The sequence below is a fragment of the Camelina sativa genome, chromosome 17 (assembly GCF_030686135.1).
Source record: "Camelina sativa cultivar CO46 ecotype springtype chromosome 17, ASM3068613v1".
NCBI classification, from domain to species: Eukaryota; Viridiplantae; Streptophyta; class Magnoliopsida; order Brassicales; family Brassicaceae; genus Camelina; species Camelina sativa.
The window spans coordinates 32942369-32968524 of record NC_141896.1 but is presented as its reverse complement, the minus strand read 5'-3'; the positions used below and the strand labels follow the sequence as shown (position 1 = coordinate 32968524).

Genomic DNA, 26156 nt, shown 5'->3' with positions numbered 1-26156 from the left:
CTCAAAAGCTTCAATCCTAACCTTATGCCACTCATTGCTTCTCATCATCTCTATCTTTATCTCTTATCTTCTTCTCCTCCAAAATTCGTCATGTCCATATATTTCTTATACAATATCAATAAAAAAAGTAAGGTACTTAACTTTTCAATGGAAACATAATTTCTGAAAATACATTTTTATTGGGAATTTTTTGTTTATATATTACATGAATAGTGTGAAACCAGAGCTTATATAATCTACCAAATACTACTAATTCTACCGCCATAGTATCATTGTTATGGTCGACAATCATATAGCATAAAATGATGTGTAGTTTAATGAATATAAAACAGGTGAAATGTTATTGACACAAAAAAATTTAAAAAAATTTAAAAAAATATATAAAAACCATTCAAATTGTGGATTTAAATAACACTTGGTAATAAATTCCAAATTTGGAGATAATTGAGATTTTTGTAATTCAAGTATCCATATACTTCTTTTAACAAATCAAAGTATCTATATACTTTTCTTAAAAATGTATAAAATTTGGTCAATTATGGAAATATTAATATTTGTGATCAGAAGAGAAAAAAAGGGTTTTAAGAGCCTCTCTTGACATTTGCCGGCTCTGTTCATCTCTACAAGGAGCCAAGTCTCTCTTTCCCTCTCTCTCTCTCTCTCTCGAACAACAATGGCGATGGCGAATTTAGCCAGGAGAAAGGCGTATTTTCTGACCAGAAACTTATCCAACTCTCCCACTGACGCTCTCAAACTCTCCTTTTCCCTCTCCCGTGGCTTCGCCTCTTCAGGATCTGACGAGAACGACGTCGTCATCATCGGCGGCGGTCCCGGCGGTTACGTAGCCGCGATCAAAGCGGCTCAGCTTGGTCTCAAAACCACGTGTATCGAGAAACGCGGCGCACTCGGTGGTACTTGTCTCAACGTCGGCTGCATTCCTTCCAAGGTCTAAATTTCATTTAATTTTCTCCTCTCTTTTCTTCAATTTTGCTGATCATCATTTAGATTTAATCAATCTGGAGAATGATTCTCATTTGCTTGGGCACAATTACTCCATAATTATGTATTCGTCTTCCTGAATCCACGGAAATGAAATAGAAGTTTCTGTGATACAGTAACATTAGCAATTTGTGATACGCTTATTTGTGTTCTGACTTCGGAGATACTGATTCAAGTTATGATGATGTTATTACCTTCTTCTGAAGGTAAAAGTTAGTTAATCCATTTTTTGTTTGTGTTGTTTTTGATGTGTTAGGCTCTTCTTCACTCTTCACATATGTACCATGAGGCGAAGCATGTTTTCGCTAAACATGGTGTCAAGGTTTCTTCTGTTGAGGTAGATCTTCCTGCTATGTTAGCTCAGAAAGATAATGCGGTTAAGAATCTCACTCGTGGTATTGAGGGTTTGTTCAAGAAGAACAAGGTTACCTATGTTAAGGGATATGGTAAGTTTCTTTCCCCCAATGAAGTCTCTGTGGAGACAATCGATGGAGGTAACACTGTTGTGAAAGGCAAACACATCATTGTTGCTACTGGCTCAGATGTTAAATCTTTGCCTGGTATTACGATTGATGAAAAGAAGATTGTTTCGTCCACTGGAGCTTTGTCTCTATCGGAAATCCCCAAGAAACTGATTGTGATTGGTGCTGGATATATTGGGCTCGAGATGGGTTCTGTTTGGGGTAGGCTTGGATCAGAGGTCACGGTAGTTGAGTTTGCTGGAGATATCGTTCCTTCGATGGATGGTGAAATCCGCAAGCAGTTTCAACGTTCACTCGAGAAGCAAAAGATGAAGTTCATGCTCAAGACTAAAGTTGTTTCCGTGGATTCCTCCTCTGATGGTGTGAAGCTTACTGTGGAACCTGCAGAAGGAGGAGACCAGACCATTCTGGAAGCTGATGTTGTCCTTGTCTCAGCAGGAAGAACACCGTTCACATCTGGACTTGATCTGGAGAAAATCGGAGTGGAAACTGACAAAGCCGGGAGGATTCTGGTGAATGAGAGGTTCGTGAGCAATGTCCCAGGAGTGTATGCTATTGGAGATGTGATTCCAGGACCAATGCTTGCTCACAAAGCCGAAGAAGACGGTGTTGCTTGTGTGGAGTTCATAGCTGGGAAACACGGCCATGTGGATTATGACAAGGTTCCTGGTGTTGTCTACACGCATCCTGAGGTTGCTTCAGTTGGTAAAACCGAAGAACAGCTGAAGAAAGATGGTGTGAGTTACCGGGTTGGAAAATTCCCATTCATGGCCAATAGCAGAGCGAAGGCTATTGATAATGCAGAAGGCTTGGTTAAGATTTTGGCTGACAAGGAGACGGATAAGATCCTGGGGGTTCACATTATGGCACCAAACGCTGGGGAACTCATTCATGAGGCGGTTCTTGCGATTAACTACGATGCATCGAGTGAAGACATCGCTAGAGTCTGTCACGCTCATCCCACTATGAGTGAGGCTCTTAAGGAAGCTGCCATGGCCACCTATGACAAGCCCATTCACATTTAAAGGGAAGAAGGTACGTCACGCTTTTGGTCTGGTTTGGTTTTATTCGATTTTGGTTTAGATTTTTGATTTGCGGTTTTGATTTCTTATGTATCACATCCCACACACTAGGACGACGACCTTAAAGGAGTGAGCCACCTATAACAAGCCAAATCGTATCTTAACCGGGTTGGATTTTGGTTCGGTTTTCTGTGGTTTAGCCTTGAATTTGTCCTTTATATTCCTCTTGGATATGGAATGAGTTGCAAAAGAAGATGATACTATACTGTTTTTATTCGTTAATGTTCTTCATATGTTTCTGATTCGGGTTAAGCCTGTTCCTTAATAAATATTCAACATTTACTCTTTAACTCATTTTAGTGCTTTTAATTTCTGGTTAACGCTAAACATAAATTTTGATTACTCTGTTTTCATTAGTAGTTTACCTACCTTAACTAAGGGGCATTATACATTCAGAAAGAGACCAAACTTTATCAAATTAGCTCCATGGTTACTTAAGCACAGGTACAACTGATGATATAGTCTAGTCTTTTTAAATCATGGAGATCGATAAATACCATAAGTTTTACTATATTTGCAATTCTTCTAAAAATGGTAAAAACTTTCTTCATCGTTCATATCAACATCTATTCTTGATTCCGTTTTGACTAATGCGTTGTACGAAAATTACTCCATATAAATAAAATACTCAATTGCTTTGAATATTGTTTTCTATCATAAACTTGAAAGAAAAAGAAAAGAAGAAGAGAAAACAAGAATGGCTGCGAATCTAAGGAACAATTCGTTCTTGTCTTTTCTCATGTTGCTTCTCTTGATCGGTTCCTCGTACGCAATCACAAGTTCAGAAATGAGCGGAATATGTGACAAAACCTTAAACCCATCTTTCTGTCTTAAATTCCTGAATCCGAAATTCGCCTCGCCTAATCTTGAAGCCTTGGCAAAAACCACACTTGATTCTACACAATCAAGAGCAAAACAAACATTGAAAAGACTCCAATCTATTATCGATGGAGGAGTAGACCCTCGATCCAAGTTAGCTTACAGGTCATGCGTAGATGAATACGAGAGCGCGATCGGAAACCTAGAGGAAGCTTATGAGCATTTGGCTTCAGGAGATGGCATGGGGATGAACATGAAAGTTTCTGCTGCATTGGATGGAGCTGATTCATGTTTAGATGATGTGAAGAGATTGAGATCAGTAGATGCTTCTGTTGTGAATAACAGTAAAGCAATTAAGAATATTTGTGGTATTGCTCTTGTTATCTCTAACATGTTACCACGTCGAACATAATTTGAAATCATCATCATGTGTTTGCTTTAATTTAAATTGTATTGTTTGCAAGAGGAAAAACTATGTTATTATCTAAACCGTCAATTCATATAAATTCATAAGTTACAATGAACATGAACCTTTAATTAATTTGAGAATATCTATAACCCCATCCATGCCATTGAAAAATATTTGAAAATCTTATTCTTTAATTCACCTTATTCAATGATGGATAATAGTTTTTACATTTTCTTTAATATTGTATGAATCGGTTAAAGTCTTTTCATTTTCAGTGTAGCTTTTCTGATGAGAATCGGAAAACCCAACGGATGGGTATCATTCATCCCTGACAGTAAAAAACCAACGACCACACGCGTAAATCCTCGTTCTCATGCGATGCTAGTAGTAATCCGTATCCTAATAGTTCAGCCAATGGGACCGAGCATATGCCAGTAAAAAGTATTTGAAAATCCTTTTCTTTTACCTTTATTATTAGTAGTTTTGACATTACCTCAATCTCACTCTCGTTCCCTCGCTCTAAATCCTCAGTCTCTATCTCGATCTATCAATCTCAGTCTCGTTCCTTTATCAATCTCTGTTATATTTCCCTCTCAATCTCTGTGTTGTTCTTCGGTCTCTGTCTCGTTCTCCCACTCTCAATCTCGTTCCCTCTTCTTAATTTTCATTTGTGTAAATCGAATTGTTTAGGTCGAATTTGACAGATAAGGTGAAATTGGTGTTTAGGTTTTCGTTATTTGCACATTTGTAAGGTTTTAATTTACATAATTTGGTCGATTATTTTTTCTGTTTTGGAGGAAGAATTCCAGTTTCAGTTTTGGGTTTCGATTTTAAGGTTTTGTAGATCTGAGGTTTGCTGTTTTTTTTTTGAATTCTGTTTGTGTGATCAATATCTTCCTATTTACCTAGTCTTGGTGGAGGAGAAGAGAAGCGGAAGGCAATGTATGCAAATTGTTGATTTGTTTGGTTTTTGTTATGTGATTTAATTTGTGGCCATATTATGAATGAATTTGAACTCTTGTGAGGATTTGTGAAGCTAGTATCTCATTGAATCTTGCGACTTTCCGTGGAACAGGATTTTATGTATCCACTGTTTTCGATAACTTTAGCACTTGTCAACTAGGATTGTGGGATACCGCAGATCAAATATTGGGGATCTTCTTACATAGTAGTAGTAGTAGTAGCAGCTATGGTTTTGTTTATGAAACTTTGGGTTTTGTTGTAAACAGGGCAGGAGGATTATAACAGACTGAGACCTTCGAGTTACCGTGGTGCTGACGCTATCATCTTAGCATTCTCTCTTATCAGTAAGGCTAGTTATGAGAGAATGTGTCCAATGAAAGTGCGTCTTGAAATGAAGTTTACTAAAACTTTTGTAAAAATACTAAAGATGTTATCTCGTTGTGATGTTTGCTGCTTTATCTTCTGTTTGCAGTGGATCCTAGAGCTGAAGCACTCTGTCCCTGGTGTCCCAATAGTTCTTGTTTGTACCAAACTAGGTAACTTCCTCTTTTAGCTTTCCTCATTGCTTCAGCTTCTCATGATAGTTGTGAAACTATTGGACAATACCTTACAATAACATTCATTGCTTCTGTTTTTGATTTGTTCACATATAATATATTCAATATCCATACTACCTTTTAGCTCTTTTGATCTTGTGGAAGTAAGGGCTGGTTTTTGGAGCATCTCCTTTGGCTAATGAATATTCTCTGGTATGTATATGCACAGAAAGAAGGCAGATAGCGTGGGACATGGAGCGGGAAGAAGGCAGGAAGGAAGCTTGTGGCAAAGAAACCGATCAACTATTCCATCCTCTTCTCGTCTACCTCTACTCTTTCTAATCACAATTGTAACATCGCAAGTATTATTAGTCCATAAAAAAAGAGTGCTAAAAGTCTAACCCACTACATTGTATTCCTATGTGAATTTTTAGAACAAGTTACATTTAAAATGAAGTCTATGCAATACATATTATATATCAACTCAGAGACCAGAAGTAAATGGCACACCGGGTGGAATCCAGGAGCTGCCAGCAAGGAAAGTACCAACGGTAAACCTCGAAGCCTCTGAAGCAGAATGAAGGATCCGAAACCCAGGCCATGTGACTAGACCTGATGTTGAAGCACCTGGACCCTTATTCTGAAACTCCGCATAGAACAAAGTGCTGACATCGGTAGTCTGATTCCACTCAAGCCAGCCACGTGGATCAATAAGACGGTCGAGATATGTCTTCATGAAAACCGTCGTCGAGTATTTGTCCCATGGTCGACCCAAATACGTTTTCGTGGATCCCAAAACCGGTAGAAGATCCGTAGCAGCAGTGACACGTGAATTGTGGATGATGATTCCCGTGGTTTGATTTTGGTTGGATTTATTTTGAGCAGTGACTGTATTGGTGCCAGTAGGAGTACGCCGTACGTAGATATTGCAATTCTGAAAAATGACGGCTGCGTTTCCAAAGATGAAGTCGACGGTCCCGTAAACATCACAGTCGCGGTAAAATTGGAGTTTGGACTGAACGTAGAGTGTGTCTTGGAAGCCCTCAAAACTGCATCGGTAGAAGACGGATCGATCTGACGTGGATAGTAAAGCAACCGCTTGTGCCTTGTTTGCACCCGCCGTGTTTCGAAATGTGATATCACGCGCGAAAAACCTTTTTCCCACCGCCGCTGTATACATCAGAAAAAAGAACTATTATGAGTTTGCGTATATATATTAATTATGAGTTTGCGTCTATTTTTATAATGTCATTAACAAAAATCTTGATTGATAATTTATGCTATTATTGTAACCAACTTTAAAGAACTTTTAAACCTATATAAAATAATATTTACCATATAAATAATAAATACTCTTTAAGGATAAAACCCTAAACCCTAAAAAGAGATTTTATAAGAAGAAAATAGAAAGGAGAAAAAAAAGAAGAAGAGGATTTTAGATTACATAGTTCTCCAGCCGCCAACATAGCTGCGGTTCCCAGTGATGATTGTGCGGTTCTTACCGGCCCCCGTCATCATCACATACCCTTTGTTAGAAGGGATGATCAGATACTCCGCATAAACTCCCTCCTTTATTGATATCTGGAAATATCCGATATCTCCATTGTTGTTTTCAGGAGCGACTGCGATTGCATCACTAATCCTACTGAAGTTGCCTTTTCCGTCTTTCCTCACAGTTACCGTGGCGAATATTTTTTGAGAAACTACAGATTCAGATAAAATGGCAAAAAAGATGAAGTATAAGGTACCTGAGACAACAATCAACAGTAAGTAAGGATTACAGATTTTGTTTTTGTTATGAAAAGAAAAATGAAAAAACAAAAAAATATTGAAAATTAAATTGATCACCGTGCATCATGATCTATCGGAGCGGGGAGTTTGATTTACTTAATTTCCATATCTTTCATAGTATTGTACAGGTCCTTTATTTATACGAGGAGAAGTGTAGGTGTACCTAATTATAAAAGGTTCCTAAAACATGATGGTAAACTAATTCATTGAGTAATGAATGAAGATCATTGATCTATCGGAGAGGGGAGTTTGATTTACTTAATTTCCATATCTTTCATAGTATTGTACAGGTCCTTTGTTTTTATATCTTTCATAGTATTTTACAGGTCCTTTATTTATACGAGGAGAAGTGTAGGTGTACCTAATTATATAAGGTTCCTAAAACATGATGGTAAACAAATTCATTGAGTAATGAATGAGGATTATGGTCGTATCTCTGAAATGAATGAGGATCATTGTCGTATCTCTAACCGTTTCTGTGTCCGTTTAACGAAAACTCATACACTTCTTCTCTTTTTGTAATTAAATGAGGATCACAAACTGGTACTGGGTGCTTCTGGTGCTGGAGCTGCAACTACTATTGCCACAAATCCTCTTTGGCTTGTCAAGACTAGACTTCAGGTCCGTGGTTTTTTATTTGCTAGCTTGATGTATGGAATCATATAAATCAAGGGGAACTTTAATTAGATGCAGAAGTTTCTGTGTTCAAATTGAGGGTTCCATTTTTTTATTTGATCTTTTTAAGTGTAGAGTTTCTAAGAGAGCGACATATGAGTTTTCTATTGACAGTCTCACTAATTTCTGAAGAAAACAGATCTAGAAATCCGATTGAACGAGTTTGTGAAACGTTTTGTTTAGGTTGATAAAGGAGAGAAAGAGAGAGAGAGAGAGAGAGAGAGAGAGAGAGAGAGAGAGAGAGAGAGAGAGAGAGAGAGAGAGAGAGAGCAAGTATGATGAACAAGTTTGAGATGAAGTAACGTCTTCGGTGGGTTTAAGTTGAGAAGAAGTAAGGACGTACTCGTGTGATCAGTCCAACAAGCACATGTCGCCAAAGTTGGGGTTATGGCCACGTGATTAGTGGATATGGATGATGATGATATGTTCTTTACGATACAATACTATGTCTAGACTCGCTAGTATAGATTGTAATGTCCACATGGTTAGAGTTTGGGGGGTTTTGCTTGGATGTCCAATAGTTAAAAATGCTTGTAATTTGATGTAAAAAATTTAAAACAGTTTTTCATGTGTTCATTGATGGTTATAAAATCTGTTCAAGTATTTGTGGATGTGACTGATAGAGGAATTGCGTGCATCAAAGTTCTGTTTTTTTTTTTTTAATACTCTGCTTTCGTTTTGTATTATGTTCCACATTTTCAAAGCAAAAAAGTGAGTGATCTGGAGGATCTTAACTTGACTGGCTACATTGAACCAGTTCATTTCATTTTAAGGACTTGTCTAACAACAGTTTAAGATGAAAGTACCAAGTTATTTTCCGATTTGAATTGACTTGTGTTAAGTTATGTCAATTTGGAGTTGTAGATAAATTGCATGTTTTTGTTGCTAAGGGGAACAATTTTGGTTTGTCCATCATGTTTCTACATTTCGATCCTATAACTTAAAAAAAAAAACACAGAGGTTCAAGGCTGTAATAAGAGTGATCACTTTAGGATACATGAACTCAAACTCAAAGTCTAAAACGTAAAACCAAAGTAACCATAAACTCAAAACACTAAAATTCTGAAAAACCTGAAACTCAAACTAAAAATAAGAATATTAATAATTTCGCGATACATCATCGCTTTCTTCACCGGTGAATCTCAATCTTGTTTCATTCCGATTGTGTTCATTGTTTTCATCTTCATCGAGCTTTGATCTCCACGAATCGAGCAACAATTTCTTTGAATCGAGCTGTTGTTGGCTTGATTTCTCATATTTGAGTTTTGTTCCTTCGATTTCGAAGATCGTACTTTTCTTTGACTAAGACCGGATTTGCTCTTTGATTGATCGATCTTTTCTTCGATTAATCGGACGATTTTATTTTTTTGGATTTATTAGGTTGTTGCACTATTTTGATGATCCAGAACAAGTTTGTTATGCCGCAAGAATCTTGGTTGAGCTTCTTTATGTGTTGATTTCGAAATTTTGGCGAGAAAAATTTTCAGTTATGCAATTTTTTTTTTCAATTTTGGCGGGTGTACATTTTTTACTGTCAATCAAAACCTAATTTGATCATTTTGTATATAAAAATAATATTTTTAGGAATGAATAACATGTAAAAATATTCTTGAAAAATAACATAAAAAAGCTCAAACTGAGGCTGCCACATGTCTCCTAAAATTTGGACATGTGTCTTTCTTTTCATATCTAATGAAGAAATTAATTAGTTTTGTCAAATTTTAAATCAATGACATAAAAATGTTTTTGATTTTTATAAAAACTCAAATGTATTATTATCTATTTTTATTAGATTAAATTATTATAATTATATTAAGGTTAGACAAAACTCAAACTCTAAAAGCAAAGCCATTGGTCATACTAAGGAGATGTTTCCAATTAAAAAAATAATAAAAGTTAATAAAAATAAATATTTATTTGATGTACTGTTGTGACCCGTGTCTGTGCAGAGACAATTTTAGATCTCTTTAGACACCTTACGTGTTACAATCCAATTGGTGGGTGATAATTGTTTTTTTCCTTCTGCAAAAAAAACCAGTTTTTTCTTCTCTTTCAACACAAAACTTCTCTCATGTCGATATTTAAAGACACCCCCCATTTAAAGATCACCAATGAGAGAAAAAAAAATTTAATACGAACTAAGGAAGATCTGTAGATTAATACGAATTAATACGAATTAGATGCACTCACTAATGCAATCTCTAACTTCTAGTAGAGCTCTTCAGGGGAAACACGTGGCTTACATTGGATTGCTTGGGACAGGCTGCGTGATGATAAGATGGAGGGAGGCTTGGGTTTTAGGTGTCTGGATGATTTCAATACCGCACTGTTAGCTAAACAACTTTGGCGGTTGATTCAGTTCCAGATTCTTTATTTGCAAAGGTTTTCAAAGGAAGATATTATAGGCATTCTGATCCTTTGGATCCAATTAAATCTTATTCTCCATCTTATGGATGGAGGAGTATGATTTCTGCTCGCTCTCTGGTGAATAAAGGACTCATTAAACGGGTAGGAGCTGGGGATTCCATCTTAGTATGGTCTGATCCCTGGATTCCTACTCAATCCCCGAGACCAGCATTGCCTTCAAGATCGCCATTCGATCCAACACTTAGAGTTGAAACCTTTATTGACAGGAGTTCGCACTCCTAGAATTTGGCATTGCTTTCGGCTTGTTTCGAGCCGGAGGATGTAGCCATTATCTCTGCTTTGCCCCTTGGCAAACTGCCCACACCGGATAGCTTGGGTTGGAACTTGACAAAAACAGGTGCATATACTGTTAAATCTGGATATCAAGCTTTGCGCCAAAAACCGGAAAATATTCCCCCTATTATTGGTCCCACTATTATTCCTCTACAGGCTTCCGTCTGGAAGCTCCGGTGCCCACCAAAGCTTAGACACTTTTTGTGGCAAGCAATTACGGGTTGTATGGCGACAACAGCTAATTTGCGGCGACATGGATTAAGCTGTGATATGGAATGTGCGATTTGTGGAGGATCGGAGGAGACAGTTAATCATGCACTTTTTTTATGCCCTCCGGCTAGGCAGGTTTGGGTTTTGTCCCAATTCCCGACATATTCTGGCTGCTTTCCTTCAAACTCTGTCTATGATAACATTGATTCATTATTCTGGAGGTTTCAGGACACTCCTTCGGTAGAAGTATTTCCGTGGATTCTCTGGTACATCTGGAAGGCCAGAAATGATAAATTATTCAGCAACTTGGACTCCAATCCGTTAGCGATTTTACGGATAGCGGAGAAGAATCAAAGCTTTGGTCTTTGGCCCAAGAAGATCCCTTAGGCTCCTTACCTCGGAGTGGATCTCGACCTTTATCTATATCTACGGTTCAATCTTGTGATGCGGGTAACAGATATGGAGCTAGTTACCGATGCTTTGTAGATGGCTCTTGGAAGGCAACTGACCAATTTATCGGCAGAGGATGGTATTGCATTTCTCCTGAGGGAGAATCTTCCACTATGGGTGCATCTAATTCTCGCCGTAGCTTGTCACCCCTCCATGCGGAGGTGGAAGCTCTCATATGGGCAATGCGATGTATGATTGGTGCGGATAATGAGAAAGTTGGACTGTTCTGATTTGGTGAAGATGGTGTCTTTGCCTTCCGAATGGCCTGCTTTCAAGACATATCTGGACGTTATTGAAGAAGATAAGGATGAATTCTTGAAACGACCGACCTTTTTTTTTTTAATAAATAAATAATAAATATAATATAATAAAATAAACTACAACTAGTGGTCTCATACCCACTAGCCACCTAACCACAAACACAACCATCAGCGGAATACAATACCAACATCCAATAAATAATAATCCAATAAATATAAATAACCAATATCCAGAACATCAACAATATCCAATAATCAAATAACAGAAATCATAGAACCAGTAACCTAGCAATGTTCTAATGACTCAACTCTAGCAACCTAGCAAAGCCAGACAACATAAAACCGAGTCCCTAGAACATCCTCCTCTTCATTGCCTGGATTCCACGATCACACTTTGCCTTTACCTGCACCACAAACACATATTGCAATGCATGAGTATTTTATAAACACTCAGTAAGGCAATCCTCCCATCTACTGGGCTATACACACAAGCAATAGAGTATCAATAACCAACACACAACAATCAACAAACGACCATAACAAACCAGGACTTAGCATCGACCGACACCACACATGCATCGACCGATACCCAGTCTGCATCGACCGACGCATGCTCGACGTAACACGAAAACCCTAGAGTTTTACGCGCCGTCCTCGCACTTGCATCGACCAATGCAAGATATGCATCGATCGACGCAACGTCGAGCACCGTGATTTCTCCGAAGCTTCTCACTGGATTTCATTCCTACAACCATAGAAACTCATTCCCAAGCCACAAGAAAGCTTCCTAACGTCCATACCAACAATCTAACAAGTCTAACAACACAAAACAAGCAAGTTAAAGGTTCCTCTAGCTTAGATAAGCCATGGTCATGCACTTACCTGTGCCAAGACGAATCTGAACAACAAACAAGCAAGAACACGCTTCTAGGAAGCTCCTACAACAATCCCAGCTACAGATCTCACCAAGAAACGCCTCAAATCTCCAGAAAACACCAAGAACACCAAGAACACTTTCTTACTCTCTCGTTTCTCTCAAAAGCGGCTCCCCACGCGAATGAGACAAAACTCACAAGTTAAGGGTTTCCTTCACCCAAAACGCAGCGTTTGACTTAAGTCAAAACGCGCAGAATTGCACATGCATCGACCGATGCACCATCTGCATCGACCGATGCAACTCCCAAACCGGGATTCCGGTTCACGGATGTTACAATTCTCCCCCACCAAACTGGATTCTTCCTCGAATCCCGAACAACCATCAGCCAAGGACTCCCGTGCAACCGTCTCCACGGCCCGCACTCCTCCGACTGATCCACAGAAGGTCACCTCTAGGCGATAAACTCACGCTCCAGGCGTCATTTGCTCTTGACTTTTTGGACTTCCCTTTACTCATAGGCCTAAACCTTGAGTTTTTATTGGCTCCTCATCAGACCTAAGTCTGCATGCCAAATGATATAAGGAAAAGTCCAAACTCGTCTCTCGGGTTGCCACCCTACAGTGCGCCCCCGGATCGTCATCCGAAGTCGATATACCAACCATATTCCCAAGCCACAAAGTCTCTGAATATGGCAGTACTAGGAGAATCTAAGTCCCCTAAGAGTCGCGAGCAAACGATTCTGAACACGTCCGAGTCCTATCCCTATCCAGGTTTCCTTCCCGTGACTCGCGTAAAAACATCTCAATGTTCTACCAGCCACATATTCCCTCACTGGAATACCTCATGACCACACAAGGATCATATACACGCCACACGGGCCGCCACAAAGGCCAACAAAATGTCCTCACGAGGACCGCCACCAAGGCCAACAAATATCCTAAAAAGGACCGCCACCAAGGCCACTCGTCCCAAAGGACCGTCACAAAGACCATCTGTCCCGAAGGACCGTCACAAAGACCATCTGTCCCGAAGGACCGTCACAAAGACCATCTGTCCCGAAGGACCGTCACAAAGACCATCTATCCCGAAGGACCGTCACAAAGACACTCTGGCTAAACAGCCCGCCACAAAGGCCAACAAATGGCTAAAAGACCGCCACAAAGGCCACACAATTGGCTAAAATCCTGCCACAAAGGCCACACAATGTCTAACAAGACCGCCACACACATGCACTCTGACTCGAAAGTCCGCCACAAAGGCCACACAATGTCTAACAAGACCGCCACACACATGCACTCTGACTCGAAAGTCCGCCACAAAGGCACAAAAGCCCCTCCGAGGCTTCCCACCGCTAAAATGGACAAATTCTGACTCCCGCAAAACTTTCCATATTTAGCACTTTCCATTTTTGAAAACTTCCACTTTTGGAACTTCTCTTCACAACCCCGCCTCACGGAAACTTTGTACCCCAAACACCACCTCATCTTGTTACTGAGTCGCACAACCAACCACCCCAAGCGACCGAGTAACAAGAGAGATGGTCTGGAATACTCCATTCCCGCTCCAGCCACGGATTACAGATGGGACCAGGCTAAACAAGCTCAAGTCGCGGCTTGCTTCTCATACCACTTCTTGAACCTTGCCTTCATCCTTGCCTCAGGCTCCCAAGTCTGCTCCTCAACACCATCACAGTCCCACAGGACTCTCATCAAAGGAATCTTCTTCTTCCGAAGTTCCTTGATCCTCCTCTCGAGAACCCTCACTGGTCTCGCCTCCACAGTCATGTTAGGCTGAAGATCCTCAGGAATCTTAGCCAACACCTGCTCACCCTCACGGAGACACTTCCGCAACATAGACACATGGAAAACCTTATGGAATGCATGCATAACCTCAGGTAACTCCAATCTATATGCCACTGGTCCAACCCGCTCAATCACTCTGAATGAACCCATATACCTCGGACTCAACTTAGTCTCTGACAATGACCTGTTCGGACCCCGCAATATAGCCATCTTGAGGTACACTCTGTCTCCTACCTGAAACTCCAGATCTCTCCTCCTCTTATCAGCATAACTCCTCTGCCTATCCTGAGCCTCTCTCATGTTCAGCTTGAGAACCCGAATCTTCTCTGAGGTCTCCTGAACAAAACTAGCACCAAACATGCTCCTCTCCCCCACCTGAGTCCAGCATAATGGTGTACGACATGGCCTCCCATACAAAGCCTCATAAGGAGCCATCTTAATACTCCCCTGATAACTGTTGTTGTAAGCAAACTCTACCAGGTTCAGGTGATCTGCCCAATGGCCAGCCCAATCCAACACACACATCCTCAGCAAATCCTCCAGCGTCTGGATCGTCCTCTCAGACTGTCCATCTGTCTGGGGATGATAAGCTGTACTCATATGCACCTTAGTGCCCATCTCTGCCTGAAATGCCTTCCAGAATACCGAAGTGAACTTAGAATCTCTATCAGACACAATGCTCGCTGGCACCCCATGCAATCTGACTATCTCTCTCACATACTTCTTAGCCAAGACCGCTGCTCCATCAGTCTTCTTAATGGCCAGAAAATGTGCAGACTTAGTCAACCGGTCCACAATGACCCAAATAGCATCAAAGGTCCATGACACTGGCAATCCTACCACGAAATCCATGGTGATCATATCCCACTTCCACTCAGGAATGGGTAAACTCTTCAGTAACCCGCCAGGAACCTGATGCTCAGCCTTCATTAGCTGACACACATCACACCTCGAAACCCAACTAGCTACATCCTTCTTCATCCCGACCCAATGATAGTACCTCTTGAGATCACGGTACATCTTAGTCGCTCCTGGATGAATAGACAACTTGCTCGCATGAGCCTCTCTCAGAATCTCCTGCCTCAACTCCTCATCCTTGGGCACACAAACCCGACCGTGCACCAAGATAGTACCATTATCTGAGACCTGATACTCTGAACCCACATCCTTAGAGGCATTCACCAGCCCCAAATCCTTCTCCTGAGCCAACCGCACCCTACTCAGAAGATCTGCTCTATCTACTGCTTCCAAACCCAACGGTTCCTGTGAAACAGCACACAAGCTCAAAGCACTGATCTCCCCTACCAGAGACTCCATCTCCTGCTCATGAGCCGAAGCTACCCTCTTCCGATTCAGAGCATCTGCAACCGTGTTAGCCTTACCAGGATGATAGGCTATCTCCAAATAATAATCCGCCACAAGCTCCATCCACCGCCTCTGTCTCAAATTCAACTCAGGCTGAGTGAATATATACTTCAGGCTCTTATGATCTGTAAACACCTGTACCTTTGCACCATAAAGATAAGATCTCCAAATCTTCAGGGCAAAAACTACAGCACCCATCTCCAAGTCATGAGTAGGATAGTTGCCTTCATGCACCCGCAACTGCCGCGATGCATAGGCAATCACCTTCCCATGTTGCATCAGAACACACCCCAAACCAACTCTAGATGCATCTGCATAAACCACATAGGGTTCTCCCTGCTCAGGCAAAGCCAACACTGGCGCAGTAGTCAACATCTCCTTCAGGCTTGCAAAGCCTTCCTCACACTCTTTTGACCAGACAAAAGGAACATCCTTCCTTGTCAACTTAGTCATAGGACGTGCTCTGCTTGCAAACCCCTGCACAAATCTCCTGTAGTAACCTACCAATTCAAGGAAATTTCTGATCTCTGTGGCATTCTGCGGTCTAGGCCAATCTCTGATAGCCTGAATCTTCTCTGGATCTACAGAAACCCCCTCTGCAGAAACAATGTGACCCAGAAAGCCCATCTCACGCTGCCAAAAACTACACTTGCTCAACTTGGCAAACAACTTCTGCTCCTGCAGCTTCTCCATAACTGCCCTCAAATGCACTGCATGCTCTTCAGGACTCTTAGAATAAACCAGGATATCGTCGATGAAAATGATGACATATACATCCAGAAATTCCTGAAACACACTGTTCATCAATCTCATAAACGCTGCTGGCGCGTTAGTCAATCCGAAGGGCATCACCACAAACTCATAGTGCCCATACCTCATCCTGAAAGCAGTCTTCCTCACATCTGCCTCGTCTATCGGTATCTGATGATAACCCGACGCCAGATCCACCTTAGAGAACCAAGTAGCTCCCCTCAACTGATCCAACAACTCATCGATCCTAGGAAGAGGATACTTGTTCTTCACAGTGACCCGGTTCAAACCCCGATAATCAATACACAACCTGAAACTTCTATCCTTCTTCTTCACAAACAACACCGGCGCTCCCCACGGTGATACGCTAGGACGGATGAATCCCTTACTCAATAAATCCTCTAGCTGCTTCTTCAGCTCTGCCATCTCTGCTAGAGCCATTCTGTAAGGAGCCTTGGATAACGGCATCGTCCCTGGTTCCAGTTCAATGGTGAAAGGATCCGACCGAGATGGTGGTAATCCCTGCAAAGACTGAAACACATCCTCAAACTCTTCCACTATTGGAATACCGCTAACCGTGGACTTCCCCACTGACTCTGGCATAGATATAGTAACCAAATAAGCCTCACGGCCCTTCTCGATCATCTTCCCAGCCTGAATGGCTGAGATCACGAGACTCCCCGAAGTCGGTCTAATACCCTGGAATACCAACTTCCCTCCTAAACGCTCAAACTCCACTCTACCCCGATGGCAATCCAAATGCACCCTATGCCGATGCAACCAATCCATCCCGAGAATAACATCATAAAGCTCCACTGGACTGATAAGCAAATCTGCTGGCCATGACTCTCCTGCGATCTGAATATCAATTCCTCTAGCCCGTCCAATAACTCTCAGGAACTTGCCTCCCGCAACTCTAACAACTCCTGTACGCTCTCCAGGATCCCCACTGATCCCGCACTCTCTGCACACTCTGGAGTAATGAAGCTGTGAGAAGCTCCAGAATCAAACATAACGTGGGACTTAAACCCACCCACCAACAAGGTCCCTACACAAACCTCATGTGTTGACAACCTAACACTTTATCACAGGAACATATACAATCTGAACCTACTAAAATTCACAAAGTTAAAGTACCAGAAAAATATACCTGTGATCGCCCCGGCACTGGTTCCACCAGTCTCAGCTGTCATGTAAACCCGTGGCGCCTGCTCAATCCGTGCCACCTGCTGACCTCCAGGCTGCACCTGCTGCAACGCTGCCACTGCTGCCGGCTGCAACTTGGGACAAAAAGGCCTGATGTGCCCTGTCTCCCTACAGTGATAACATACCCGTGGTCCTGTCGACGGAACACTCCTCTTGGGACAACTAGCAACCCTGTGATCTCTGCTCCCACAACCGAAGCAATCTGCACCACTCGGCTTCTGCGTAGCCTCCCACTTCCTCTTGGTTCCCTGAGCATACCTACCCTCCCTGCTAGAACCACCCTGCTGCTGAGCCTTACTAGGCTGAACTGCTGGAGTAACCGACACTGACTGTGCCCGGATATCCTCCTCAATCTCTGCTGCAGTCTCAACCAGCTCTGCACGCGTAGCATAATACCTCCCTCTACAGTGAACTCTCAAATCATCCCGTAGAGCCCTCATAAACCTCCTGACCTGAGCCTCCTCAGACTCCAAGGCCCGACCCCCATAACATAGAAGTCGACTGAACTCCAAGTCCAGCTCCCGCACTGACCGTGTCCCCTGAGACAACTGAAGGAACTGCACCTCCAAACGATCCAATGCCTCTCTAGGAAAATACTTGCGGTTGAACTCCAAAACGAAGTCAGCCCAAGTCATCTCCCGCTGCACCCTCCTAGCAGCCACAGATCTCCACCACAACTCAGCATCACCACTCAAAAAGTAGACCCCTATGTCCACCTAGAACTCCTCAGGACATCTCAGAGTATGGAAGTTACGTTCCACTCTCGTCCTCCACGCATCCGCAGCAGTAGGATCTACACCTCCCGAAAACTGCTCAGTACGAAACCAACCCATCTCTGTCAACATGCTGAGATAACGAGCATGGGCCCTCGCATCCGCAGCCACTGGCTGCCGCTCCTCCGCCACCACTGGTGGCACTACCTGAGCCCGAGCCGGTACCACTGGTGGTAACCGCTCTAACACCTGTGCTAGCAAAGCCGCAACGTCAACACCAGGGACTCCACCCGCTGGGACCCCCACACCCGGGACCCTAGCATCACTGGCCACTGGAGCATCAACACCGCCCCCTCCTGCCACACTCATGGAATCCCCCGGAACTCCCTGCGACTCGCCAACACCCTCAGCTGTCACACTCTGGTCCTCGGTCTCACTAACCACTGGGGCTCTGCCCCTACCACGACCACTTCCGCGACCACGTCCGCGTCCACGACCTCGACCAGCCACAGCATCCTCTCTAACCATCTGCACTACCATGAACAGAAGGCTAAGCAAACAATTTCTATTATAACACGGAAACATAAACTCACCGTGGAATCACACACTTGGCTCGAAGAGGATGTTCTAGGACTCCATGCCACACACAATTGACTAACTCACATAATAAATCAAGACATGCAATCCCAAACATCTACAACAGAAACCTAGTGAACCCAAACCTAGAACCGTAAGGGCTCTGATACCAAAATGAAACGACCGACCTTTTTTTTTAATAAATAAATAATAAATATAATATAATAAAATAAACTACAACTAGTGGTCCCATACCCACTAGCCAACAATCAACAAACGACCATAACAAACCATGACTTAGCATCGACCGAAACCACACATGCATCGACCGATGCCAAATGGGGAAGCATCGATCGACACAGAAGCTGCATCGACCGACGCATGCTCGACGTAACACGAAAACCCTAGAGTTTTACGCGCCGTCCTTGCACTTGCATCGACCGATGCAAGATATGCATCGATCGACGCAACGTCGAGCACCGTGATTTCCCCAAAGCTTCTCGCTGGATTTCGTTCCTACAACCACAGAAACTCATTCCCAAGCCACAAGAAAGCTTCCTAACGCCCATACCAACAATCTAACAAGTCTAACAACACAAAACAAGCAAGTTAAAGGTTCCTCTAGCTTAGATAAGCCATGGTCATGCACTTACCTGTGCCAAGACGAATCTGAACAACAAACAAGCAAGAACACGCTTCTAGGAAGCTCCTACAACAATCCCAGCTATAGATCTCACCAAGAAACGCCTCAAATCTCCAGAAAACACCAAGAACACCAAGAACACTTTCTTACTCTCTCGTTTCTCTCAAAAGCGGCTCCCCACGCGAATGAGACAAAACTCACAAGTTAAGGGTTTCCTTCACCCAAAACGCAGCGTTTGACTTAAATCAAAACGCGCATAATTGCACATGCATAGACCGATGCACCATCTGCATCGACCGATGCAAGTTTCAACCCGGGATTCCGGTTCACGGATGTTACAATTCTTATCATTCTCTGTAGTTCAGATTCCAAGATCACAGAATGGTAGTGCAGACAAACTGGCGCGTCGAGCTAGAGTGGAGTTGCATCCAATTACCTTTGTGAACAATTTTCCTTCTAATTGACTTGTTTGAGCTAATCTTGTACTATGTTGGCAAAAAAAAAAAAAAAGAAGATCTGTAGATTAAAATAGTATTAGTTTTATAATAATTTATAGTTAAGATATTGTGGTGAGAGTTACCGATGGCTTTGCTCTAAGAGGCTGCCACATGTCTCCTAAAATTTTGACATGTGTCTTTCTTTTCAAATTTAACTAGGTACCAACCCGCACATAGTGCGGAATAAACGGATTCAAATGAAAATTACGAATAATATTATTTAAGATTCGTTTGTGTAAAAATAAAATCAGTAAGTAAAGTTTATTTTTTCGTTAACTCAAGTTTGCGTTTATTTTGTGTAAAAATACGTTTCACACGTTAAATATTTAAACGTGAAAAAAGAATTTCAACGTGGTGGAAAAAGTTTTGATGTCTCTTTTGTGTTTCTAAAATCAAATTCACATCTTTTATGGTTCACATGGTTATCTACACCAATATGCCATTAAATAGATAAAGCAATATTTTCTACACTAATCGATTTATTTTAAACTAATCGTAAGCGTGTAAAAATGCAATGAGAAAAATGTATATAAGTGGTAAATAATCAAAAAGTGTAATTCTGGTGAAAACTTATAGGAAAAAATGATTGTCTATATATGGTTTTCAAAAAATTCAATAACATGGATACTATGTTAAGATTGCTAAGTCACATATATTAAAATAGTCATTAGAATTTTTAAATAGGAGACAAAGTTTTTATTTTTAAAAAATTTAAATTGGTGAATAGATATAAAATTGTTTGTGAAATGTTATTTTTTAAAAATATTATATTGTGATAATTAATTTATTAATATACTTGAATAGTTATCAGATTTTTTAAACCAGAGAATAAGTTTTACGTTTCAAAAAATTAGATAGATGAATATTGTAATAATTTATTCAATTAATTTTTTAAAAATATAATTGAATAGTCATCATACCTTTTCAAAATAGGATAATAACTATAACATTTCAATAAATTAAACAAATGGTTCATAATTTTTTTGTGAAGTGTAATTTACTTTTAATGATTAAAAAGGTTATGAAAGTGGTAATTAAATATATTTTCGGATTTTAATAGTTGATTAAATCTTTCATTTGTAAAAACTAATAGAAAAAAATATTTGCCGCATATATTTTAGGGCATATTTATGTAAATAATAATGAGAGGTAAATACATTTATTAAAAAGGTAGATGTCTCAACTTTTAGGTGAGAGTGCTTCTCTATTAATATATAAGGGATGAATGAATCAATTAGTTTTGTTAAACTTTTTAATCAATGAAATAAAAATGTCTTTCATTTTTTTTAAAACTCTAATACATTTTTATCCATTTTTATTAGATTAAATTAAATAATCATATTTTGAAGACCAAAATTTTAATTTTAAATTATGTTTTTTCTCACCATTTAAAGTAAAAAATAACATCAAATTATTCTAAGTTTAATCAATTTAAAATTATGTCTGATGTTTATATTTTCTCTCGCAAAGCCCACCATGTCCACTTCGATTAATGGGTAGTCCCTTAAAAAAAACCAGTCATATGATTCCTCTCCGTTTAATCCGATTATTTTCCGCCTAATATCATTACTCCCGCTTAATTTTTTATATACCAATTATTTTTAAAGTCAAATATAAATCAATTTTTTTTTGTTATTTAGACATTTAGATTGAGAGTTTGTGATATTGTAAAGTAATTAAACTATAATTTTTTAATGAAAATAAAATTTTTTTGTTTTGAAAATACTTTTTTATGTGCTTACCGTAATTCTGAAAACAGTACTATAGTTTATATTTCATTTGCTGTTTTTCTTTTAAGATAGATAGAACTATATAAATATATATTTAATTTCAAATATTTTTATTTTATTATTAATTTAATAAAATTGCCATAAAAATAGTCTCCGATTAATTTCCTTTTTATCTCTGATCTTTTTAGTAGACGGTAGGCCCATTCCAACCGTCCGTCTAGCGCTTAGCAATGTCTTAACCAAGATTTTTACCTTGGAATGAATTTTCTCTTATAATGTTTAATACTAGATTTTAACCCGCGGTATCCCGCATGAATATAATTTTATTATTATTTACATTTTATGTTGTATTTGTTTGTTAAATATTGAATATTTTGCAAATAAAGGAATAACTAAATTTTTCGACCGTTTGTGCGGCTAAGTGTTTATATTAATTTTTTAACCCGCAATATACTTCATGACTATTTGTTTGTTATATTTTGTTTGTTTTATTTAGTGGGTGTTATTGGTTTGAGATTTGAATAGAGTTTTAAAGATTTCAAATGTTATGTAGAATTTGTTGTTATTAGATCAAGATTTTGTTAAACTCTGTTAAAGTTTAGTGTTATTGGTTTGTGATTAGTAAAAAGTCATTTAAAATCTTAACAAATTTGGGTTATTGGATTCAGACTTTTATAAAGTCATTAAAAGTTTTGTGTTATTCAATTAAAACAAAAGAATCAAGGATTGTTAATGAATTCAATTATTATGTTATTGGTTCATGATTTTAGACATTTTCTTTATAAAATAAAGTCATGGAAAGTATTACAAAAATACAGAGATTGTTTGGAGCATTTTACAAGATTTTACAAAACTAATCAACAAAACTTTATAGCAATCTTTAACAATCTTTCACTTATTCACTTTTAATGATTTTGTTGAGCTCTTCAAAAATCTTTATAAATTAGAAACCAATACCACCTCCTTATTGTTTGAGATTCTATTTTGATTTTTAATTATTATAACAAAAATAAGAGATCTAAATACTTAATAAGTCATTTATACGCTATGATTAAGTCATATTTTTCCTAATGATTTAATTATTTTACACAATCTTAGTTAAATCAACTTAATTTTATATGTCAAATATTCTAATATTAATAGTGTTGAAAAATAATAAAATAAGGATTTAATCCATATTAACACAAATTTAATAATATTTTATTAATTCCAACATGTCATCTTTATAACTCATCTACTATATAACCATATTATTTAGTATTTTAAACTTTTTTAATTTTACATATTCGTAATATTTTAAAATTTATTAAGTTTATATATATTAATTATAATAATTAAATAAATGTGAATCGAAGTTCTTCTTACGTTAAGAATCAAAGAATCAAATTGTTGTTTTCTTTGTTTGCAAATGATTTAGAGATAAAATATTTTCAATACACAATAGTAGGTGATGTTAAATATATCATAGTTTGGTTTCCATATTGATTTTTGCTGTAATTTTTTTTAGTTGGAATGAAATGTAAAATATTTAGGAAACAAAATCTGAAATAATGTTATTTTTGGAAGTTTCTTAGGAATTAACTGTGTAAATAAGTACAAATAAAAGAGTAGAACCCAAAATGTACTTAAAAAATGTATATATAGATTACTATCTTACCATCTGCATAATAATGCTTTGACTTAAAGGGCTTATTATGGTACATAATAATTTATTACCTTAAAAGTTTATCAAATGTTAAAAAAAAATTAGTACCTTATTAAATAATGTAACAGGTTGACCAAATCACTTTGTTGATAATTTACTTTCAAGTGTAGATATTGTTTAAATCAGTCTATATATATCTCATAAAAGTTCTCAAATAAGCAGAAAACCAAATCCTTATATTTAAAACTTATAAACATGGTTGTTTATATCAAAAACAACTTTTTGTCGGTTTCTTTAGTAATCCTTTTTTTTCTTGTTGCCTCATCAAATGGAAGATTCGATATGAAAATTTCAGTAAGTGAGATTAACACCATCTGCTCAGAAGGAGCGAATCCTTCATTCTGCTTTCAATTCTTTAAGTCAACTCCTGAAACTAAAACAATGGATCTTTCGGGTGTTGCGGAGTTTTTAATCAAGTATGCATCACGAAATGCAATAGACTTAAGCAACCAATTCAAATCACTGGTAAAGAGCCCGGTTGATCCTCGTTCCAAGAGTATTTATGCTGAATGTTCACAACTTTATGAAATTGCAGTTAGCAACTTTGATGATGCCCTGAAAGATTTGGCAGCAAAGGACAATTTGAGCCTTAACGTTAACGTCTCGGCTGCGATGACAGATGGAGTCACGTGTAAAGACGATTTGGTTAGTGTTAGACCTAGTCCAAAACTCTTGAAGAAAATTTCTGATATTGATAATCTGTCGGCCATCGTTTTGGTAATTTCTAAAATATTACCTTGAAACTAAAAATATATGTATAAGTCAATATCATATAATCTATTTAATAAAAGTATTATTTTTTATTTTATTCTTGTCATCCTACTATATTAATTGGGAAGTACAAATATGAAACTAACCTTAAATGTGTAAAATATTACATTCAATTGCCATTAGAAATTTTTAATTAAGCTTAATTAATTAATTTAAATAAATATAATTAACTAAAAATAAAAAATAAAACTCACAGATCAAATATTAAAAAATCTAAAAAATAAAAAAAAAATTCTCTCTCTAATAAATTATGGACAAAATTAGTAAATATTTTTTTATAAAAAAAATATAAACCAATCAGTTTTAAAAACTAAGATTTTATATCCAAGTATACAATATAATTATATTTAATAACTAAATTTGAAGATTTCAAATTATGATTCTCCTATCATCTTTATTTTATTTTATTTACAAATTGTTTGGAATTTTCATATAATACTTATCATTAATAAAATGCAGAATTTTTTCTGCATATGTTGTGATTTGAATTTTTAAAAACGAAGATATATCACTCAATCTATGAAAAATGTGTGTTTTAATTTCCACATTGGCGGGTTGGTAAAACTAAATTTATATAGATGATAAATTATAATTTTTAGTTTCTCACAATTATAATAATAAAATTACTATTTTATATTTCACAAAATAATGCTGCAAATACAACAAACAAATAATAGAAAACTGAAATAATACGTCAAAAAATAAAATACTATAATATTCTAAAATAATAAGTATTCAAATAGACTAATAGATTTACAGAATAATTAATAATAAATATTATTTCAAACAAAATAATATTTTTTTAAAAATATAACAATAACTTTTATTATTATATTATATATATTTTTTAAAATGTTGATCCGTGCTTTAAGCACGGGATATCTCCTAGTAACTATATTATATGGAAATTTATGACAAAATTATATTTTCATGTTTTTTTGCAAAAAAATATAATTTAATTTTTAGAATCTGAAATTTATTTATTTTTTCTATCCGCTTGTAGAACCTTTGCATACTCAGTACTATGCTAAATAACCCATCACCATCTTTTTCTACTTTCTGATTGATTCATAATAGTAATTCTGCTATGTGCTTGGGGATCTAACTCGCACGACGGACAAGTTAGGGTTCTTGAGTGTGGAAAAAGTTTTTCTTTATCCTCATGAGGGAAATCTTTCTTTTATTTATCCTTTCCGTATTAATTCTCCTCGATCTGACATTATCCTTTGAAAATTCTTTGTTTTATCCAAGAAATTGGATTCTTTATTGGACCTGATCCGTAAAGCTGAAACAATTTACTTTTCGTTTGAGAATCGGGTTAACCAAATAGTGCTATATGTTGGCTTAAGATGAAGAAAGCTTGAGCCACAAGCTAAACTAATCCAACCGAGTTTATAGATTTTTAAAAAAAAGTTTAGGAGTTATCTAAACATGTATATTTTTCTATTTGAATTACAGGTTTTTGTCAAGTGTTTTTCTATATAAGGAGATGTAAGGATGTTGCATAACTTATGACGTTTATAGAGAGCGAGAGAGATTTAGGTTTTGAATGATTTTTCTAAAGTTTAATAAAAATGAGTAATTCTTTTTTTTTTTTTTAGTCAACCATTGGACCACAACAGGCCGGCCCATTAGCCTAATCCCTATATTCGTAGGGAGCGGGACTCGATCCCTGGTGTGATGGTGCCTTGTGCATTAAGGACTTACCTTTGGCCACTGCACTAAGGTCACTTCACAATGAGTAATTCTTTTAATTTTAGTGTTCTGAAATCTTTGAAGTTCTTTGGTTTTAGTTCTATATTTGGTATCAGAGCCAAAACAAACCTAAGTTTCTTATGTTTGAAGTCATAACATGGGTGATATATCGTTGTGGCCAAACCTAAAGAAAGAATCCTTCGTCTATACAATGTCTTATGCTTACCGTCACCAACTATAATGTGTGGTCCATGCGTATGAGGATCAAGCTCAGAGTGCATAAGGTTTGGGACGCTATCGACCCTAGAACGACCCGATGATGAGAAGGATGACATGGTGAGAGCTCATCTCTTCCAATCCATACCGGAGGCACTGATTATACAGGTTGGAGACCTTGATACCTTTAAAGCCGTTTGGGATGCGATCAAAGCAAGACACGTTGGAGCCGAT

General features: G+C 38.2%; 4 protein-coding genes and 1 pseudogene across 9 annotated transcripts; 4 read left to right on the top strand and 1 right to left on the bottom strand.

The window, feature by feature from the left end:
• The first annotated feature begins 92 nt into the window (after positions 1-92).
• On the top strand, positions 93-2862 carry MTLPD1 (mitochondrial lipoamide dehydrogenase 1). Its single transcript, XM_087493948.1, has 3 exons — positions 93-946; positions 1256-2516; positions 2615-2862. Exons 1-2 carry the CDS (start codon positions 674-676, stop codon positions 2504-2506), a joined length of 1524 nt encoding a protein of 507 aa, XP_087350074.1. The 5' UTR covers positions 93-673; the 3' UTR covers positions 2507-2516; positions 2615-2862.
• A 347-nt stretch (positions 2863-3209) lies between these two features.
• LOC104758098 (pectinesterase inhibitor 1 pseudogene) lies at positions 3210-3906 on the top strand (annotated as a pseudogene). Its single transcript, XR_015585806.1, has one exon. The product of XR_015585806.1 is annotated as a pectinesterase inhibitor 1 pseudogene (transcript).
• A 160-nt stretch (positions 3907-4066) lies between these two features.
• On the top strand, positions 4067-5787 carry LOC147924630 (rac-like GTP-binding protein RHO1). 5 transcript variants are annotated; one of them, XM_087493947.1, is made up of 4 exons: positions 4067-4232; positions 5021-5133; positions 5227-5290; positions 5520-5787. In XM_087493947.1, exons 1-4 carry the CDS (start codon positions 4220-4222, stop codon positions 5630-5632), a joined length of 303 nt encoding a protein of 100 aa, XP_087350073.1. In that variant the 5' UTR covers positions 4067-4219; the 3' UTR covers positions 5633-5787. The 5 variants fall into 5 exon arrangements, 2 of the variants coding, with proteins under 2 accessions (XP_087350073.1, XP_087350072.1); XM_087493946.1 differs by having other exon boundaries at positions 4079-4232; positions 5021-5098; XR_015585805.1 differs by having other exon boundaries at positions 4208-4733; positions 5021-5098.
• On the bottom strand, positions 5775-6861 carry LOC104759819 (putative pectinesterase/pectinesterase inhibitor 17). Its single transcript, XM_019239416.2, has 2 exons — positions 6735-6861; positions 5775-6460 (listed from the first exon to the last, which is right to left on the bottom strand). The coding sequence occupies exons 1-2, from the start codon at positions 6754-6756 to the stop codon at positions 5775-5777; spliced, it is 708 nt and encodes a 235-aa protein (XP_019094961.2). The 5' UTR covers positions 6757-6861.
• A 16760-nt stretch (positions 6862-23621) lies between these two features.
• On the top strand, positions 23622-25894 carry LOC104758096 (Plant invertase/pectin methylesterase inhibitor superfamily protein). The gene is made up of 2 exons (XM_019239356.2): positions 23622-23957; positions 25823-25894. Exons 1-2 carry the CDS (start codon positions 23622-23624, stop codon positions 25892-25894), a joined length of 408 nt encoding a protein of 135 aa, XP_019094901.2.
• The last annotated feature ends 262 nt before the right edge of the window (positions 25895-26156 follow it).

What these genes read in the sequence shown, in the direction of transcription:
- MTLPD1 (XM_087493948.1), top strand. Translation starts at nt 674, where the DNA reads ATGGCGATGGCGAATTTAGCCAGGAGAAAGGCGTATTTTCTGACCAGA. An exon ending in TCGGCTGCATTCCTTCCAAG is followed by an intron (nt 947 to 1,255) that starts GTCTAAATTTCA and finishes TTGATGTGTTAG; the next exon opens with GCTCTTCTTCACTCTTCACA.
- LOC147924630 (XM_087493946.1), top strand. An exon ending in CTTAGCATTCTCTCTTATCA is followed by an intron (nt 5,099 to 5,226) that starts GTAAGGCTAGTT and finishes TTCTGTTTGCAG; the next exon opens with TGGATCCTAGAGCTGAAGCA. An exon ending in TCTTGTTTGTACCAAACTAG is followed by an intron (nt 5,291 to 5,519) that starts GTAACTTCCTCT and finishes GTATATGCACAG; the next exon opens with AAAGAAGGCAGATAGCGTGG.
- LOC104759819 (XM_019239416.2), bottom strand. Translation starts at nt 6,756, where the DNA reads ATGTTGGCGGCTGGAGAACTAT. An exon ending in GTTGGCGGCTGGAGAACTAT is followed by an intron (nt 6,461 to 6,734) that starts GTAATCTAAAAT and finishes TGATGTATACAG; the next exon opens with CGGCGGTGGGAAAAAGGTTT.
- LOC104758096 (XM_019239356.2), top strand. Translation starts at nt 23,622, where the DNA reads ATGGATCTTTCGGGTGTTGCGGAGTTTTTAATCAAGTATGCATCACGA. An exon ending in ATCTGTCGGCCATCGTTTTG is followed by an intron (nt 23,958 to 25,822) that starts GTAATTTCTAAA and finishes ATTTGGTATCAG; the next exon opens with AGCCAAAACAAACCTAAGTT.